Source organism: Amphibalanus amphitrite, unplaced genomic scaffold (assembly GCF_019059575.1).
Source record: "Amphibalanus amphitrite isolate SeventyFive unplaced genomic scaffold, NRLGWU_Aamphi_draft 000144F_arrow, whole genome shotgun sequence".
In the NCBI taxonomy this organism is placed as follows: domain Eukaryota; kingdom Metazoa; phylum Arthropoda; class Thecostraca; order Balanomorpha; family Balanidae; genus Amphibalanus; species Amphibalanus amphitrite.
The window spans coordinates 860,424-880,732 of NW_024881639.1; the positions used below are offsets into that span (position 1 = coordinate 860,424).

A 20,309-nucleotide genomic window follows, 5' to 3' on the forward strand; every position below is an offset into this window, starting at 1 on the left:
ATGAATCACACCAGACTTGCGGAAGTTAACCATATCTACGACGACAAAATAATTAATAATAGTATACCGGCATTCGGGAGCGAACTGACCAGCTTGTTAGATACCGAGGCGGAATAGGTTTGTCCCTTTATCAGATAGAGAAGCAATAAGGCTTCCACCCATTTTCTTTTTGCCTGGACCGGAGGCGGATACTCTTTTTCCTGCCACAGAGATCTTTCAACCTACGACAGGTAGACCTCACAAGTTTACACGGCTCGAGTAAGCACATTCTAAATGGCATGGCCTTACCTGATGGCCCGCACTTCTCTGACGGTGGAGGCCAGTCCCGTCTCCAGGAGCACCGGGAGGACGAGCGTCAGTGTCTGCTCGCTGGTCTTCACCGACTCCTGCTGCTCGCAGAGCCGCACACACACCTGCCAAAAGAGCACGCACATCTCAGGCTCCGGTCGACACACGCGTTACCAACACAAGGCTCATGTCCTCCTGACGACGAACGACTTGCGCAGAAAGCGTTTCACTACGGACGCGTCGGACCGTATCCATCAACATCCATTCGTCACTTGCCGCCGAAGGTATTAGCAATTGTATGTCCCCGCACAGCAGACTAGCCGACCCTCCGTTCCCGACCCCGCGTCACTCACCCTGCTGAGGACCTCCAGCGTCTTGTTGGCGGCCAGCCGGACCGACTCCTTGATGTCGTCTCGCACCCTGAACAGTGTGCTCCACATCTCCGGCAGCCGCGGCAGCACCGGGTCCAGGCCGGCGCCGCAGAGCAGCTCGGCCAGCGCGGCGCAGCACGACTCGCGCACCCGCCACAGGCCGTCCGTCAGGCGGGCCAGCACCTGTAGAACGACAGGGGAGTTACCCTACACTACCCGCTACACAGGCCTTCCGTCAGGCGAGCCAGCACCTGTAGAACGACAGGGGAGTTACCCTACACTACCCGCTAAACAGGCCGTCCGTCAGGTCAGAGCCAGCACCTGCCACACACAGACAAACAGGGGGCTCAGCAGATACCATCCGACACAGGCCGTCCGTCAGGCGGGCCAGCACCTGTCACATAGACAAACAGGGGGCTCAGCAGACACCACCCGCCACAGGCTCAGCAGATACCACCCGCCACAGGCCGTCTGTCAGGCGGGCCAGCACCTGTAGAACGACAGGGGAGTTACCCAACACTACCCGCTAAACAGACCGTCCGTCAGGCGGGCCAGCACCTGTCACACAGACAGGGGAGTCAGCAGACACCACTCGCCACAGGCTCAGCAGACACCACTCGCCACAGGCCGTCCATGAGGCGGCTAGCACTTGTCATACACGGCACATAACTGACCTCGTCCATAATCTGGGGCAGATACAGCTGAACCGTCTTGGTCGACTCGGGAACGATCGAGGACCAGATTGAGCGCATCGTCTGCTGCACCTGCGGCTTCGGGTCGAACTGGTACCTGACGGGGACGGGGCACTGGTCAGTGGTTGGTTGGTAACACTGGTCTGGTCACTGGTCAGCTGCACGTAAAACGGACACGGACTGCCCCGGTACCCAGACAGTGTAGTGAACGAATAACTCGGGAATATTTTAGAGAAAACACAGCAGGAAATTGTACTACAGTACTTCAAGCATATTATCTGAAATGTCGGCCAGGCACTGGCTAGACTGATTCTTACAGGTGGTTGAGCGTAATCGAAAAATAGGATCCGACAGCGAGACTCCTAGTTACAATATGCAATGCATGCTCTTCAGGACAGCGGAGGTCAGGGTCTACCGTGAGCGTGAAAAGGGTCGAAGGGCGACCCGTGTAGACAGCGCTCCCAGCGCCCAGTACGTACCGATACAGTTTTGGCACGATGTTGGCTAGGTGCGGCGTCAGCGCCTCGCCCGCCTTGGAGGCGATAGAGGAGAAGCCGAACGCCGCGCCGCGCCGGGAGTTCCACGCCGCATTGTGGTTGACCAGCGTCATAAACTTGTAGATGAGGTCGGGCTGGTTCAGGTCGGAGGCCAGCGAGCACAGCTCCTTGTATGTGGACAGCTGGCCCCTGCGGCAGCGAGACAGTTGGTGTTGGACGAAATCAGCAACTGCTATCAAGACATGGCGACATCACACACTTTCGGGCGGCGGTCGCAGCAACGACGAGTCCTACTCACATGGATCTACTCACAGCCTACCACAAGGCCGCGCCCTTTGTCTCACCCTGAGGGGTCCTTGCCGAGCTCTCCCTGGGCGAACAGCTTGGTGTCGGCGGTGACCTTCTGGGTGGCGGGCCGTGCGGCGGAGCCGGTCAGCGCGCCCACCAGGCCGTCCACCAGAGTCGCCCGCTGCTGCTCGTCCCCAGAGTCGTACACCAGCGCCAGGCCCTTGGAGGCCGCCTCCTGCACCAGGTCTGCCGAGCAAAGGACTCAGTGAGCGTCTGGGAGACGGGAGAGGCTCATAGTTACAACGGCGGACAAGCGTGAACGTATAGCAAGACTGAAGACACTCGAAACTTAAGCTGCACCTGAGAATCACGAATGCCTTCCAAACCTGCAGTCAGTTCACAAAGGAAGGACAATATCGAAAAAAATCGAAAAAATTTGGCATCAATACACCACGGTCGACCCTCACTCAAAACGTACCGTTTCCCGACGCGAGTAGCTCCATGAATGCCGCCTGGATGTCGGCCAGTTTGTCCTTGAGCCGCTGCAGATGCTGGCAGTGCTTCACCAGGGCTAGTAGCCAGACGGCGGCCGACTGACGCACCTTCGGGTGTGTCTGCGGTACACAAAACACAACAGGTTCGGGTCTCAGGTGAACCGTACACAAATGCCGCGGTATGATTCTATGTAGTAAGCAGTAAGCAATACGTAATTCACGGTACGTATGATACCTTGCGAAATCAGCATGGGTTTGCATGCTTCATTCTTTTAGAAAATACCACTTTAATCCGCGACTGTCCATCGAGCACTACGTAACTGCAGGGACAGTTACCTGTGTAAGTTGCGGCTGTTACCTGTGTGAGCTGGTTCTCGAGCAGCTGGGACGGTTACGCTCACCTGTGTGAGCTGGTTCTCGAGCAGCTGGCGCAGCAGCCAGGTGAGCAGCTGCTCGGGCCGGTGCGGCTCGGCGCCGGCCGGCTGCTCCGGTGTCTGGCCGGGCTCGGCGGGCCGCCACGGGTCGGCCGCCTCCGGCGACTGGGGTCCCAGCACGGCGCCCACCAGCGCCTCGCCCACGGCCATCTGCAGCTCCAGCTCGTCCAGCTGGCGGCACGGCGGGCCGGGGAAGACCGTGAAGACACGACAGACCAAGGGGGATCATCAGCGATCAGCTGGACACGGCGGACCCAAGGGAGGCTATCAGAGACCATCAGCCAGACCCAGGGGGGGGGGGGGGGGAGACCGTCATTGGCACAGCGAACCCAGAGCGGACGGGGACACTATACCTGAAAGCACAAATCACAGGCACCCAGCGGGAGTCGTGCTAGGATGCAAGAAACCAGCGTCAGCTCGGTGCCGAGTCTAACCTCGCTGGAGACGGACAGAAAGTGCTCCACTATTTCCCGTCGGAACGCCAGGCCGGGGTCGCCCACACACACCAGACCGCAGGCGACTATGGCACGCTCACGCATCTGTAGAGAAAGACGGACGGGTTACGAAGCGCAGCATATTTTCATCAGCCATTCGAGGTGTATAACCTACCAGAAAAACCCGAACATTTTGATTTTGCTATGGACTTCAGCTTCTTGTGTGCTTCTGTAAATATTAACTGCCAGAACGCTTATTTGAGATAAGTTGGTGACAGAACATGCTGTTACAACTCACATAAAAAATATCAGCCATCTGGTACATCAGCTGGTGTATGTTGATTGGAGCGGGCTGTACGTCCTACCTTGGAGGGCAGCTTTTTGCTGGTGGCCGTTTTCAGCAGCGTGGTGACCACGTAGTGCAGTGACGGCGGGCTGCGCTGGTCGGCCGGCCCGGCGGCCACCGGCAGCGGCCCGGTCCTGCCCAGCTCGGAGACAGAGCTCAGACAGGCGGCCTGCAGCGCCGGCTGGCTCGACTCCAGGTGAGCCACTGCGGTCCAGAGGACGGGGACGCAGGGCGTCAGTGGCGTAAAGCGGGGGTGTACACACATGCAGCAGAGCTGCCACATGGCACCAGGCAGAGACCTTCCCACAGTCATGACAGATGCCTATTCAGCAGCACATTGTGACCTCATTCGGCTGGGAATACTACCGCAACTGGCCCCATTGACTCCGAAGATACGACGAAGGGCGGTCCGACTGAAACAAAGCGACTAACATGCGAACTTATCCAGCTGAGAACTATCTACGCATTCACATATCACAATTAATTTGTGGCTGCATATTCCGCTATGCATTCAAAATATGTAGCCGCGTATACCGAGCGGAAGTGACAGCCTGCTCCCTGCGGCGCAGTGTGTAGGTGTTGGTAACTTACACAGGTCGGCGGTCAGCTGGATGACGACCTCGTCAGTCCGCTGGGGCGGGCGGTTCTCCCTGGCGCGGCGGGCCAGACACTGCGCCAGGCCGAGCATACCACCGTGCTGTTCTTCCAGCACCTAGTGGACAGACAGACAGACATCATACTCAGACAGACACCCAGACACTGAGCCAGGCCGAGCGTACCACCGTGCTGTTCTTCCAGCACCTAGGTGGACATACAGACAGAACTGACAATCTGTGACAGATACACTGACTCAGACACACCCAGTCACCAAGCAATAACAGACCGGTCAGCACAGGCCGCTCAAAGTTCGAAGATGTTTGTCTTCCCAGCGTAATCCTGCTTGAACACCACCACTTTCACCATTAGAATATTCTTTCCGTATCCGGACCACGATTATCTCCCCGCTAGCAGTGCAGCTCTCCCCGTGTTTGCGCCGGTACCGTTGGTCAGTCCCCCCTCGTCACCGTACTACCCTCCCCCGTCTCCAGCGGCGGCGCCGTGCCCCACCTTGCTGGTGGCCAGCTGGTGCATCAGCCGGAGGCTCTCCCCGAACTGCTTGTCGTCCTGGATGGCGGCCGCCACGACGCCGTACAGCTCCGCCGCGTGGCCGCGCACCGTCTCCCGCGGATAACACACCAGCGTCTGAGGGGAACAGAGGCTGTGGGAGAGAACTCGCTTCGGCTATCAGATTTCATCTGATATTGAGCCGCCCAGGAGCCAGTAAACTAAGCTAATTACACAAAGATAAACTAAAATGAAATAGTAGCGGGACTCACTTCAGTACCATGAGCTTTCAGTACAGTACTTTTGCTCAAAACCACCAAACAGTGATATGGGCCTCGTTTCATAAAGCGAGTCCGTAACTTACGTAACTTACAGTGATCACAGTGAAGCCGTAAACTCAGCCGGTTCTCGTCTTACCTTGAGCCAGTCGAGCTGGTCGGCTAGCAGCGGCGCTAGTCGGCCGGGCGCCGCCGCCACCGTCTCCAGCAGACAGAACAGCGGCGCATCTGTCACACTGGCGCGTAGTAGACGTATCGTCAGCGCCAGGAACGTCTCGACGGGCGCGGCGAGCGCCGGCGACTGGAGCGCCGCGCCCAGGCCGGCGGCGCGGCCGCGGACCAGCTCCGTGCTGACGGGTCGGTCAGGAGCCGCCTGGTGCTGCAGGCACAGGCTCAGGTACCGGATCATCTGCGGGGAGAGTGGGATGGGCGCGTCATTTACGGACAGGCGAGTCATAAGGCCAGCGGTGCGGACCGTGTCAAAGGCCAACCGTCACTGACGGCCAGCACGGCTCGTGTCAAGCACAGACAGCTTTTGAGAAAAGGAACAGCACGTTTTTGAAAGCAATGACTGTCACTGAAGCCCGAATACACCATGGACACATAACTGCTACTCGGGTCCAAAATGCTTGCGCTTGCCGGCCCGATCTATAAAAGTGATGACGGTCCCAGTCTGCACTCACCATGGCAAAGGCAGTGGGCGGGAACGGCAGCACGTTGTTTCCCACCGTAGTCGTCTGCTTCTTGGACTCGCGTTCGCTGATCTTCCTCGTGATGCACGTGATCATCTGCGCAAAGTCCGGGAAGTCGCTAGCTTTCGAGCTGTCCTGGACATCCTTCCCGTCCAATTTGAGATGTTTCAGGGCTTCGGCAGCAACTTCCTCCTGGCTATAACCAAAAGGTTGACAGAAAACTAAGAACAATACCACAGCTTCACCACACAGCTGGTATCAGTCCATATAGTCACATCCAGGGCTGCGGAGTCGGAGTCGGAGTCGGAGTCGGTCGGAGTCGACAGTTGTGACCGGAGTCGGAGTCGGAGTCGGAGTCGATTTTAGAAACCCGAGCCGGAGTCGGAGTCGGAGTCACCGAAAATCTGTCGACTCCGCAGCCCTGCTAGGTTTGCGGAATCGGAGTCGGGAGTTGGAGTCGGTCGGAGTCGACAATTCTGCCCGGAGTCGGAGTCGGAGTCGGAGCTGGTTATTGAAAGCCGGAGTCGGAGTCGGAGTCGGAGTCGCCGAAAATCCATCGACTCCGCAGCCCTGGTCACATTACCCAAGTAAAAATTAAATAAAGATAAAAAACTACAGCCAACCACCGGCTTGCAGTTATTTAGCCCCCGGCCGGACTCACCTGTCGGCGGTGGCCAGCAGCAGCTGCAGCCGGGACACGGCGTGGCTCTCTGGGAACACGACGGCCGCGTACTGGACGGCCACCTGGCGGGCGCGCGCGCTGGGCCGCTCCAGGCAGCTGCCCAGCAGCGCCTCCATGACCGTCTGCTGGGCGTCGTCCAGCCGGCGCAGCGACGGCCCCAGCAGCTGCAGCGTGTCCTGCACAAACTGGCCCGTCTCCGACTCCTCCTGCAGAGTCACAGGAAACGGGTGGGGCGTGTCAAACAAACTGCGATGGGAGCTGCAGCACAGCACATCACTGCATACTGCAGGATGCTGCTGAGCCAGTCGCTACCCCAGACATGACATGCCGACACGTGAGTGACGATTCACTAAGAGATGCTCAAAATAACTTTCCCACTGAACCAGTGACTAGCACTCCATAACATTACATGCCTCAATTGAGGCATATGCTACTCCCTTTACACGTCGGCTCCCGAAAGGACGGACGACAGGGTATCGCCTTCAAGCCGGGCGCCGGCCGTCTCACCTGCTCCAGCGCGTCGAACAGCACCCGGACCACATTCAGGTCGCGCGAGATGACGGCCGGAAGCTTCTGTCCCAGCCGCCCGATGGCCGTGTAGGCCGTGGAGCGCAGCCGCTGGTCCGTCTTCTCCTCTGCAAGCACACTGTGGAGCACGCCCAGCACCATGGGGCCCAGCGGCGCCAGACGGGACTCTGTTGAGCTGTCGGCGCATACGGGGCAGCGTCAGAGAGTATATCACAGAACAGTCAGCCTGTTCGGACCACTCAGACCAGTTCAGCAACGGGCGAGAGTTCGGAGAAAGTGCAATAGACTACTGTTTCCTGAATGTATGACGCAGTTTAGCTAGAGTAAAATAACCATTTGCGAGCATGTGAGACGCATAAAGGGTGACACTCACTGTTGGATTATCTGTATAATGAACTGAAGGGCCTGCAGTTTCAGCTTGGGATTGGTATTTGTGCCGTAGAAGCTGTCAAACATCACCTGAAAAGAAACGGGCACGTGAGTAATGATTCACTGAAACGACATTCGCACACCTCACTTAAAGCAATGGAATAACAACGATTCACTACGACTACCCTATGGAGGTGAATGTGGACCTACCGAAGCAAATCGAATGCAGAAAGGGGCTACTACGAGTTACGACAGTTGGCATCCATCTACTCAGTCTGATCAAGAACGAAATATCACCCGCTTCAGCCCATCCCACCCGTCCGCCGTGAATACCTACCTGGACCGACTGCGGGAACATGGTGGCCGCCGTCTTTGAGCGGCACAGGTAGGGCAGCAGCTTCAGTCGGATGCGCGTGCCGACCGGCTGGCGGCGCTGCTCCTGAGGCGGCGCAGCCGGGCCCGACGGCGGCGCGTTCTTGTTGACCAGCGTGCCCAGATAGAGGGAGCAGAGCTGACTGATGAGCGTCGGATCCTCCCAGTCCAGGTTACTGCGGCAGAACACGTATGACGTACAGATAAAACAACACTCGAAAGAAGACAGGACGAATAATTCCGGTATCATCAAGGCATTATCATCTTTTGTATTTCAGCATCAAACGTGTATGCTTCCTAAATTGAACGTTTCAGGGTCCACAAATGACTTACACAGTCTTAAATCGACTAAAAAGATCAGTTCCTCTGTCCTCATATGCGATCTCCTACACCGACACACTGCTTCACTCAAATCGTCACTACTCTCTCCTCCAAACTCACTCACCAGAGCCGCCTGAGCTCCATGTCGGCCAGATTGGCCACTGTGAACCGCGTGTCGGCCATGGCCACCAGCAGATGGGGCGCCACCCGGCCGGCCGGCAGCTGGCCCAGCGACAGGAAGCGCACCAGGCCCGCCTTGAGCCGCTCCAGCCGCTCGGGCGGCGGCGGCTGGTCGCCCAGCGCGCGGCGCACCGCCTTCTCCGACAGACCGGGCGGCGGCACCGGCGGCGCCGCCTCCCCGCCCTGAGCGGCCGGCGGCGGCCACGTCACGCTGCCAACAGGCAGGGGTCAGAGACGGGAGGGACATATTCGACTCAGTACTGATTAACACTCTTCCGACAAGAGTCTATGAAATTGTTGTACTGACCAGCACCCGTATCAAAGAAAGGTCTTGAAATACACAATTTATCGTCCTGCGACCTACTGAGCTCCGCTACCGGAGGGCGCCACGGAGCGGCGGCTGGCGCGCACAGCTGACGGTATTCACCCGTAAGGCAGCAGCAGCAGGTCCAGGATAAAGTCCAGCAGGAGGGTGAGCACGGCCGGCTTCTCCTTCAGCTTGTCGATGTCGGCGCGGCCCCGCTCGTTGCTCAGATCGGCGGTGGCCAGCACGCTGGTCACCAGCGACAGCAGCCTGCAGCCAGTGGCCAGGACAGGCGCGCGGGCGGGCACGACGTCAGAGCGACATAATAAACAAGTCGGTGAGATGATAAGAATAGACTGGGACAGTGTGTAGATACATGTGTGTGTGTAGGTGCAAGGTACAATGTACATGGTTGTTTCTGCCATCCTGGGGAAAACCTGTTGACCTTAGGTGACTCAAGATAATAACTTACAGATTGAGATTTTGATGAGCTATTGACAACTTTTCTGTGATATGGGTCTATGACTTTATCAGGCAAAGAGTAAATTTCTTATATAAAACAAATGCTTGATGACCTTTGACAACTTTTTGTCAGGCCTAAAAATGACTCAAATTTCTAGGAACACCATGAACCACTTGTCACTGTATAGCCAAAGAAGTTTGGTTAGTGGGGTGTGAGAAAAATCATCCCATCCCTCTAGTGTTACTCCTGGACTAGCAGAGGTAGGTAACTAGGCACTGGTAATTGGACTTACGAGTCCTGATGTGAAGTAGGACTGTCCTCTATGCTCAGCAGTAGAGGTATTGCCAGCTCAGCCTGCTTGGCTGGCTCCAGTCTTGGGAAACCCATTTTCACATAAATCACAGTAAAGTTCTGAAACACACCAATACCTAAGTCAAACATTACATTGAGTACAGATGAGCTATGTTTGACATGCAAATTGCAAAGCAAACAATAGGGTAAGGGCGGGTAAGAGTACGCGGGCGATAAGAGTACGCATCAGCTGTTTCGGTTGCTTAGCAACGCGGGTTCGAGCGTTATGATATTATTTTGGTATGGTACAATAATTTTGATACTTGGCAGTTGAGATAAGGTACATTTCCGTGATTGTTGTGAGAAACTTCTGAGGTTATCTTGGGAAATACTGTGCAGTGCAATATTCTGTTTGCGAAGTTTTGCACAACGTTTCGGGGTTGTTTTGTGAGCGAATTGCATGTACGGTAAGAGGACGCACTGTTCAGGAGGGTAAGAGTACGCAGAATTATACATTAAATCGAATATACAGAAATATAAAATTATTAATCTATCACTCAATGACGTTTGTTTTGTAGGTATATCATCAATGGAGCACTGTGATGCAGATGCGTACCCGAAATTCTTCCAAATACGAGTTATTCTCCCTTTTGATTGTGCATTGTTTTTTAGAAACACACGACATGATTATTTCCTGATTTATAGACTTGAAAGATTTATTTTATGTTTTTCTTTTTGGATACTAGAATGAACTTAAATGCCTTCTCAGTTTGAAGTTAAGCATTTGGGCAGTACAAGCTGCATAGGTGTGTGTGTTCATATGCTTGCGTACTCCACCCGCCTGGCGTGCGTACTCTTACACACCCCATATGGTAAGAGTACGCAACTGCAGCGGTTCAGAAAATTTCAGTTTTAGACCACTTCCATTTACGCTGAAGGATCGTTGCCCCATGGGTTGATGGCTAATTCAGTGAAGTTTAAAATTCCCTATTTGCGATTTCTTTCTTTCAAATATTAAACAAATGAGAGCAAGAAATCCACTAAGTGCGTACTCTTATACGACTTCACCCTATTACCTATTTGAATTTTGACATAACCAGAGAAAAGAAGACCCAACCAGGAGGAAGGGAATCAAGGGCTTTGGTAGGGAACTTGCCCAGTCAAGCCTTTTCCATGAAGTTGGGAAAAGGTCCTTCACCTTGTAAGAAAACAGTTTGCATAAATAATATAAATAATATTGTGTGGACTCACCAGTCACTGATAGTTAAGCCTATGTGTCCCTACATTGTGGGGCCTTTGATTGAGTTACCACTGTACCCTAGCAGCAACATTGTTTTACTGAGATCTTCATGGTCCATGGATGCTGAGAATTTGGTATGGTACCCAAGGCCCCATGGTTTCAAAGAAATTAACCCGCGCCCTGCTGGGGGGGGGTGTTTGAACACCCCCCCTTGTGGTTTTTCGCGAATATCTCAAAAACGGCGGCGCGGAGCGCCGCCGTTTTTGGTACACCTTATCATACATCAATTCTACACATGTTGTGAAAATTTCAGACCAAGGTCATTCAAGGTCAGGTCACCAGGTCACTTGAAGTGACCTCACCTCATAAAAAGTTTCAATGTCTGTCATAGCTACACCGAGTGACCGATCGCTTTGAAACTTTCAGCGATTGCTAAGAGCAATAGCATGTACAAAATGTATATCTCAGAATTTTGATATCGATGACCTAAGGTCAGGTCAATTTTGCGACCTCCCCATTATAAGTCAATGGGAGAAAATTGAAATGCGCCTCTTTTGGACGAAAGACATTATACACACTCCCAAACACTGAATTACAAGTGGTTTAGACACACTGAACATGAAAATGGTGTCCGTGACCCCTGTTTATGCCCTGAGGTCATCTTAGGTCACGAATGGTATCTAACAGTTTTTCACAAATAACTTTTGATAGAGGCATGCTAGAGCGATGAAAACGCCTTAGATGTGTTCAGCTAGACGATACGGATCGACTGATATGCAACATGACCCTTTCCGGTCAGGTCATGACCTTGACCTGAGGTCAAATTTTCAAGTTGACCTTTCAAGGTCAAGTTATAGTTCATTCGATGCGTCTTGACGAGAGGAACACGATGCCGGTAAAAGTAAGCTCGTACAAGGCTTGGGTCAAAAGTTATTGCAGAAAAACTGTTTCCGAAAAAATCGGCTATTTTTGCAGTTTTTGCCCCCTGCAGGCAAAACCGTTGACGTTAGGTCAAATCTGAGAGAATTACTCAGAAAGGGCGTTAATAGGGCTATCGAATGCGCTTTTCCGCGGCGCTGTAGCTCTATTGGTTCCCGAGTTATGCGTTGGCTTCTTGGAAATTTTCGACATTCGACCTGGAAATCGGCGAAATTTTGCCTTCAATGACCTCTGGTGACCTGACCTTTGACCTGACCAAAAAATTGACCGAAGTGATTTCGTCATTATTTTTGACGCTCTTTCGAACGCCGCCTTCCGCGTATCGCTACGTGGCCCAGGAGCCGAGTTAGAAGGGGGGGTGTTCAAACACCCCCCCCCCCCAGCAGGGCGTGGAAATCCAGGACCCCCAGCAGGGCGCGGGTTAATGAATGAAATTAGATTCATGGAGTAATTAGGAATTACTGAATGAATCTAGTAATTTCTAGCTGGATTGGCTTTTCCAATGAATCTTTTCCAGCATCAAAATTAAGGCTTCTTTGCCCAAGCCTCCTAGGTACCAAGCGATTTTTGGCAAGCATCTCCTCACCCTGATACAGAGTGATCAGTTACCAGCGCCAGCAGAAATCACCTTTAGGAAGCTAGAGGCAGCTGGATCCTGATACTGCAGCAGCAGAGTTTCCACTGGAAGCTGGACGACTGGACGGCTCTTGAGGCGCTTGTTGACATGAACCAGTAGCTCCATCACCTGTTCAAGAACCCTCTGGTCACAGCTAGCATATGTACACACATGTAACATATGTGAGTCACATTTGAGTCACCATCAATAACATAGATCATTTCTTAGTATTTAAACTTGTTTACACACTATGGCAATCACAATTAAAAAAGTGGCTAAGAGACAGTAGTGGTTCATTCAGATATGATCCTGCAAAACATCAAATCTTAATTGTTATCAATCCTAAACTAATATTTTGTCTGTTAAACAGGACACAATTCAAGCAAGTACTGTAGGTACCCTTTGAACTTTTTAGCACAATATTATCATATTAAAAATCAAACCTTTTTCCTAACTCCTTCCTGTGTGCTGGATAACTTGAGCAGAACTGGTGGCAAAAATTTGGTAAGGGCATTTTGCAATTGTTCATCAGTTTCTGCTGACCCAATGCGCAGAAACACCCGCTCCACCAGAGCTGAAACAAAATAAATCAATCTATCTGTTATTTATCCTTGCTTGTATATGGTAAAGCAAGAATAAAAATACACTTTGATTGAAAAAAAAGAAGGCAAAAATGTCTTAATCAATTTTAATCAAGCTATGATAAACAGACTAGATTGACCCAAGTGAAATCAAACTGATGCAGAAGAACATGAGTTTTAAAATGTTTAAAAAAAGAGTGGGCTACGGCATAGACCTAGACATTTGCTTTTAGAGCTTAAACAACCATGAATCTCGATTCAATAAGCAGAACTCTAAATTTTGATTTGGGCGCAATTTATTCGTGACTGGTGTATGTTAGGCTTTGGAAGCAATGGGTTGCTTTCTGGTAGTTTGAATTAATCAACACATTGTTGGAATCAATCAATAGAAAAATGCAGCTTGTCTAAAATACTTAAGATAAATACAAGGCTAAATTTGATTTGCAAAGGGGCAAAATAAGTGTCCAAGCCTACTTAGCCAGACTTAAAATACCAACAAAGTATTTTGCAACTGGATTTCATGAAAATAATCCATATCAAATCAACACCGTGCAATTGAAATAATCGTGGATTAGAATAAAATAGAATATTCCACAAAATGTTATGGAGATTGATGGTTTTCAGTTTTAGGCCGCGTCAATAACGTCTCCAGCATCAAAAGACATTAGTAACAAGCCAATATATGATCTGGTGAGGTACAACTAATGAATGCTATCATGTCGTTGTGCCAGAATGCATAAATTTAGTAAATATTGCAATATAAGGTCAAAAAACATACCAAGCTCATCTTGATTCACCGGCGGATTCTCCATGACTATCAGCTTGCAGAAACAGCACAACAATTCCTTCATCGTTTTGAAGGCAAACCGAAGCTAATTATTTCAAAATTGAGCATTTTTTGGCTATTAACAATAGCTCATATCAGAATTTTTTTAGAGGAACATGGAATTAATTATTGATTTGAAATGCAATTGCATTACCTTAAAAAGCGGTTGACTTTAAAGGAAAAATTAGGAATTTTCTGAAGGCAAATATGTAGAGTAATACTTTCCATTCGCTACCATATTTTGTTATTGTCTAAGCTGCGGGATAAACGTCAAAAATGGATATCAATTCGCTTTGCACATATTTCTCTTTGGAGAAGGCGTATAGTGTAGTGTATTTAAATATTTTTCAGCGATACGTTTTTCTATCTTTTTGTCATAAGCAAGGATCCAAGTGAATATATCTTTTCACTTGCTCTGCTTTCAGGTAAAAGCAACAACATAAAGTTGCATATGAGCGCCAGGACAAGGAGTATGATGTAATTGTAAATCTCATTCATTAATCAACTCGAAATATCTGGCTTTAGTTATCTAGTGTTTGATTGTTGATATCTGACATGCTCATTTGATATAATATTTTTCATTCATTTTTATCTATTAATTGATGAGTTTATTCTGCTTATATTGCTTATATTGGGTGCTATTATGCTTATATTGCATGTTAATTGCTTCGGCAGTGCTGGATTTCACTGTTTTACATAATTATTTATGCCTGTAAAACCTTGTCCTTCAAACAATTTTGTCCTCTGCAAAATAATCAAAATCATTTTTTTGTTCGTTTGATATTGATATATGTAAATGATTAGGTACCTATGGCATAGGCAAAATTATGATTATTATGTTAGCTTGGTAGGTATGTACCTACCTACTTATCCCTGCTATTTTTATAAGCGTGTCTCATATCACTTACATCTAGATACATTTGATAAGGTACAAAAGCTTTCAATAATAATAAGTGATAATAGATATTTCTTAGGTTGAGGTATCTTTTTTTGTAAATGCATCACTTCAAATATATTGATGTGCTTTGAATCCATTTGCTCTGGATAAGATATATTAAATTTGTAATTTTTGCATGGGTAATTGTACTGGATGTAACTAAAAGTAGGTGGTAGTAAGTTTTGCTACCCTGACTTGATGGGGTCATGTGTGGTCTAGAGTTTCTTCAAACCATAAAGAGGTTACCAACAGTGTAACAAAGTTAGTAAATAAACCATAAGTCAATATAGATACACATCCTTTGGTGGAAGCTATTTTATCATGCTCACTGCTCTCTAGGCTCATTTCATTTTAGCAATATTGAGTACCTATTTAAATAACTTATAAGCTTGTATTTTTCATAGGAAACCAAATAACTGATGCCTGAGCTTTGGATTTTGATTGATAGATGGATTCCCTTTTTATGCTGTTGTGGTAATGCAATGGCTTTGCTAAATAATTGTTCAATGTTAATGCTCACATTTTGAACATCACATTGCTCACATTTACCCATTTTGAACATACAATATATAACTAAACCTTAGCATAGACGGGAAATCGGCTGTTTCGTGTCAGAAGCCATGACAGAGACTGTCCTTGTTGGGCTTGAGAGCCCTCGATTATTATATACTTGTGTCATATTTGTATGGTTTGTCAATAAATGTTGAAAAAAATAGATAACTAAACCAAGAACTAAACCATCTAAGGCTAGTCTAAGTCAGTCATCTAAGATTAACTTTTCTTAGATATTCCATTTTATTAGTAGAAGAATTTCCAAATATTGTTTAAGTATTGTGCAGATATTTAAATATTGTGTGCATACTAAGGTAAAATTTGGGCGGATGGGAAAACAGGTGCACAGAGCCAGTTTCAGACTCCATCGCTTGACCTTTCCACCAAAATAGTGTAAAACTGTAAACCTGCTTATCAGTAACAGTGAAATTAATTATTAATTGATAATGCAAGCAATTCCTGCTCATCGTTGTTATATTAAATATACTGAATATCTGAACTTACCCATTGAGATGCAAAATGCTGTCTAGTGATGCTTACCAGGGAAGCAAACTGGTTGAAAATGAGTGGATGTTCAACAGGTTAACTCAGATTGTGACATTTGACAAGGTTTGCTTGTTTCTATCAAGGAAAGCAAAATATGTCATGATAGACAGAAATTGGGAACATGATATATTAACCTTTGTTGCTAGTGGTGTATAGCTGTGATTGACTGGGACCAGATGTGGTCACAGCATTGCTCACTGTCTCTTAATTTTATAGCCCATGGGTTTGTGTTACAGGTACCTTATCTGGAAGTGTGAGTGTATAAACCATGGCTGCAACACTGGATCCACATGACAGATCAAGGTGAGCTCCTGGCGTATGCCAGTCTGACCCCTCTACTGATCCTGCTTTTTCCTCTCAAGTTTCAATCACTTCTACAAGTAATTTACCTAAGGCATGAATTAGCTGCTGTGATTTTGGCACTGCTGAGAGTTCATCAAAGACAAACACTAAATGAATGTAACTCATCACTGCCAATGTCGCCACAATGTCCTCTGGCTCACAACTCACATGCACTGGCGACACTTTGGTTTTGTCATTGGCTGAAGGGGATTAGGAGGTCAAAATTGGGACAGGATCGGTGAGGAAGGCGACAGTTGCTGCCTGATCAAGGCTCCTCAGTGGCGAGGGCGCCGTGAGCAGACAGATATACCGATACTTCGACGCCTCGATAGCGAGGTTGGCCGAAGCCGACTGGCCGCACCCCTTGTATGGAAAGATGCTCCTTTCCCCGGTGTCGATGGCGAAACACGGGAAACGAGTTATGCCCTCTGTGTTTCGATGGCGAAACACCGATGGCCGCCCCCCCCCCCTCCTCACACACCCCAATGAGCTGAGAAATGCCGAGGTCCGCGGAAGTAGGACGGGTCAAAGTCACACGCGTTTGTGGCCTGTTGTCACTCCACGCACTTCCGTCACCTCCGTCTCTCAGTTCTCGTCACAGCCGCTGAGTTTAACCAATGGAGATTTATTGGCACTTCTCACAATTAACTCCAGAGTTCAGCTCCACTCCGCCCCCCCCCCCCCCACCAGACAGCATAACCCACTAAACCAGCCTACGGCTCACCCTCCCGAGATCACCTCGCTGGTGTCCCGCCGCCGCGCCGCGGGACACCAGCGACCAATCAACGCGCTCCCCGCGCACGACCTCAACAGGTCAGACACACCTCGGGCGCCACGGGGCCGCAGCGGCCGGCTCGGCAGCCACGCGGGCCGGCCGGCGACTCGGCATCGGTCGGGGACAACAGCCGTGTACTACCTACAAATTTTTTCAATGAGGCTTGTATTAGCCTTCTCCCTTCTAGTTTGTCAAATAGGTCTGAGGTGCCACACCGCCGCTGGACTGACTGAGTGGCCTGGCTGTGTGTTCCAGCTGGTACTTTGGTCAGATGTCGCGCCAGGACGCCACCGACCTGCTCATGTCCGAGCGAGAGGGGGGCGTGTTCCTCGTCAGAGACTCCACCAGCATCCAGGGAGACTATGTGCTCTGTGTCCGCGAGGATAACAAGGTCTCACACTACATCATCAACAAGATGCAGAAGGACGACCAGGTGGGTGGGACAATCGATCAAACTTGTCGCACTCGCTGCTTTCAGTATTAGCTTTTACAAACGTCTTCTGGTAACAGCTGGTGTGGCACAAGCTCTTTTGTAAATGTGACGTATTTAGATTACATACTCGTATATTCTTGTTGCCTTCCAACGTTCTAGCTGTTGTTTGCGGGTGTGCGACGTTGTGTTCGTGTGCGCTGCTCAGCGTCTACGGCTGTTTCGAGTGCTTACTGCTGGGTCCCGGTCAATCCACGGCCGCCTGTTGATTCAGCGCGTCCTCGGACAGGTCCAGTACCGGATCGGCGACCAAAAGTTCCCCGACCTGGCCAGTCTGCTGGCCTTTTACAAGTGTCACTACCTGGACACCACGCCACTGGTGCGGCCGGCGCCCAAACGGATAGAGAAGGTCACCGCCAAGTACGACTTCGAGGGACGGGTGAGTCTGATGCTGGGACCGGGTTCGCTGCTGCAGCCGAGTGCTGCTGCGGGATCGTCGATTGTGACAGGTGGGTGACAGCACGTGATCGCCTGAGGCGGTGGGGAGGTAGAAATATTTTCGTCATTTAATGCTCAATGCAATCGCTGCGACTTTTTACAAGACCTTCTCCTCATCGTTGTTTCTTGCTTTCAACGACTGGTCCCCGAGTGATGACTATCCTCACGCAAGATATGATGAATGGAGCTAGCAATATCGAAAAAAAGATATCGAAAAAAGATATCGAAAATAATACAAAACACTTCTTTTGAAGGAGATGAATTGAATGGTTTTGGAGCCTCACGAAATATGTTTCAGATGACGCGTCACACAAACTGACGCATAAAGACTGTGTTCAAAAGCGTGACCGCGATCACTTGTTGGCGAATGAAAAGCGTAGGTACTGCCCGGTCGCCATAGCAACTAGTAAGCGTCACAAACTTCGAACACTATCCGAGTGCGCCAAGTTCGACTACATCGAGGACGATGGATGATGATTGCCAGCTGATTAATCTAATGAGACGCGAATAAATTCAACTTTTGTTTGAGATTGCGAGTAAATATGTGTTTGTTTATTTCAAATATCATTGAATTAGTTTTTGTAAGTAAATTAACTACAAACGCCTCTGCGCAAAGTGTTTAAAAGGATAAATCAAGGCTTATGAAAATCGTGAGGAGGGTTGGGAAAAGCAGGAAAAAGGGTCACGTGACTGGTGTCCCAACCTTATCTGTAAGAATCTTGGATTGTGATGCGTTGCAGTGGCCGTAGCTGTAATTTCTACTGTAAGACGAGTGAATGGCGTGATCGATTTATCTAGTTGACTTGCGAAGAACCTGGTTAAAAAAATGTAGAAGAGGCATGTATTTTGTCTTGTGATTAGTAAGTTGAACGCAATGACGACGTATTAGCCGGATAGCGACAATTGGCGTCACCATCTATTTCCGACACCTGTTGTTCGCTCACGGTGCTGTTCTCTGTGGTGACGCAGGACGCGGAGGACCTGCCCTTCAAGAGGGGTGAGGTGCTAACCATCATCTCCAAGGACGAGGAGCAGTGGTGGACGGCGCGCAACAGCGTCGGAAACACCGGCTCCATCCCCGTGCCCTACGTACAGAAGGTGAGTCCGGTCCCGGGGCATAGCGCTGACTGTCCTGTTACGAGACTGAGAGGAGCGGAAAACCTAGCGTGTCAGACGCTCAACTCAGTTTGGGCGATAAAGCAGCTGGTGGAGGTCATTGAAAAACGTTAGTTCAAATGTGTATGATGTCCCACTGTCACCCCGATGTATTGTGTGATATTTGCCTTTTTCGCGTGCCTCGCCCCGTTTGTGGCCTGGTGTTGACCCGCGCCCGCTCCCTCCGGTCGGCCAGTACGAGGAGACGCCGTCGGTGGCGCCGGGCGCGCCCAGCGGCGCCAGTCCGGCCGCCAAGGACGCAGCCGCCAAGCCCAAAGTCAACCTACAGGTGAGTCGGCCGGGAGAGGCGAGCGCACGCCGCCCGAGCCGACTGTTTGGGGATGAACATGGATCATTCACTGAGTCGGTATGTGCTCCACGTACATTTGCAGTCAGGCCTAGGCATTTTGACTCAGCGTCTGTGTTATGTTGTTCCGAGCTATGTTGCTCATGTTTTCGTTCATCAGTTAGGGTGTTGAGGTCATGGGTCACGGGCAATTTTACATCATTCATGTAGACGATAGATGCTGTATACATGTCCTGACGTGCCTGCGTGTTGCGTTTCAGCGCCAGCTTCCAGCCGACGCTCGGGTCAACAAGGCGCGCGTTCCAAACGCCTACGACAAGACGGCGCTCAAACTCGAGGTCGGTGACATTATCAAAGTGACAAAGATGAACATCAATGGACAATGGGAGGGGGAGCTGAACGGTAAACACGGCCACTTTCCGTTCACACACGTAGATTTTGTGCAGGATCTACAGGAGGGTGACGCGCGCTAGTGACATTGCCGTTTCGTGGGGGAGAGACGTTGGTTCTCGGCGCCGCCGCAGAGTGTCGCTGCAGTCGCACACAGTCCGCTGGGCGGCGGTATCCTGCCGACCGCCGGACGGCCCGGAGAGGCGGGCGGCCCGAGTGGCCGCGCCGCCACCGCCGCTGCCGGGCGGAACTCGAAGAGGACGGCGCTTCCTGTGTTAGACAGTCCGCTTTTACTAATTGTGGACGGGTGTGTCGGCCAGCCGTCCGGTCCTGTGTTCAGGAGAGAGGCACCTGTCCCGCAGCGGTGCCTTACCAGAGCTTTTAGGAAGCAACCATCTCTCTTCCTGCCTGCCAAACGTCGCTCGATTTTCTGGTAGGCAGTGTGTACCCAATATTTTATCCCTTTTCAATCAGGTGATTGTGTAAAGCGTGTTGTTTATTTTGTCATTGCTCGTGTAGCCGTTACGATGGTGGGCGGTCGGCAGTGACGGGCCGGCGAGTTGTTTTGTGCTGGTGCGCGTCCGTGGGCCGAAGCTGCCGCGGCGCTCGTCAGGGGTGCGGGGCGGCCAGCCAGGCCGGCTCCGGTCGATTTTTGTATGCTGTCTGCGCGCCAGCGCCGGTCGAGTTGTGGAATAATACTGTGCTGCATCCTAGACCCCATGTGTATGCTGGGCCAGATGTCCAGGT

The 20,309-nt window shown here is 50.5% G+C and overlaps 2 protein-coding genes across 4 annotated transcripts; one reads left to right on the forward strand and one right to left on the reverse strand.

The window, feature by feature from the left end:
* Window positions 1–284: 284 nt before the first annotated feature.
* On the reverse strand, window positions 285–13,630 carry LOC122382671 (proteasome adapter and scaffold protein ECM29-like). Its single transcript, XM_043368327.1, has 23 exons — window positions 13,583–13,630; window positions 12,667–12,797; window positions 12,236–12,352; window positions 9,430–9,548; window positions 8,798–8,944; window positions 8,315–8,581; window positions 7,835–8,045; window positions 7,502–7,587; window positions 7,108–7,303; window positions 6,580–6,806; window positions 5,910–6,114; window positions 5,366–5,635; window positions 4,952–5,086; window positions 4,436–4,556; window positions 3,864–4,048; window positions 3,499–3,603; window positions 3,032–3,235; window positions 2,615–2,750; window positions 2,193–2,382; window positions 1,831–2,037; window positions 1,334–1,448; window positions 642–842; window positions 285–413 (listed from the first exon to the last, which is right to left on the reverse strand). The coding sequence occupies exons 1-23, from the start codon at window positions 13,614–13,616 to the stop codon at window positions 285–287; spliced, it is 3,738 nt and encodes a 1,245-aa protein (XP_043224262.1). The 5' UTR covers window positions 13,617–13,630.
* Window positions 13,631–13,895: 265 nt separating this feature from the next.
* Window positions 13,896–20,277, forward strand: LOC122382677 (adapter molecule Crk-like). Of its 3 annotated transcripts, none has more exons than XM_043368332.1 (7): window positions 13,896–14,055; window positions 15,902–15,968; window positions 17,038–17,215; window positions 17,502–17,651; window positions 18,680–18,808; window positions 19,062–19,154; window positions 19,433–20,277. In XM_043368332.1, the coding sequence occupies exons 2-7, from the start codon at window positions 15,934–15,936 to the stop codon at window positions 19,643–19,645; spliced, it is 798 nt and encodes a 265-aa protein (XP_043224267.1). In that variant the 5' UTR covers window positions 13,896–14,055; window positions 15,902–15,933; the 3' UTR covers window positions 19,646–20,277. The 3 variants fall into 3 exon arrangements, with proteins under 3 accessions (XP_043224267.1, XP_043224269.1, XP_043224270.1); XM_043368334.1 differs by having other exon boundaries at window positions 13,918–14,107; XM_043368335.1 differs by lacking the exon at window positions 13,896–14,055 and adding an exon at window positions 14,089–14,100.
* The last annotated feature ends 32 nt before the right edge of the window (window positions 20,278–20,309 follow it).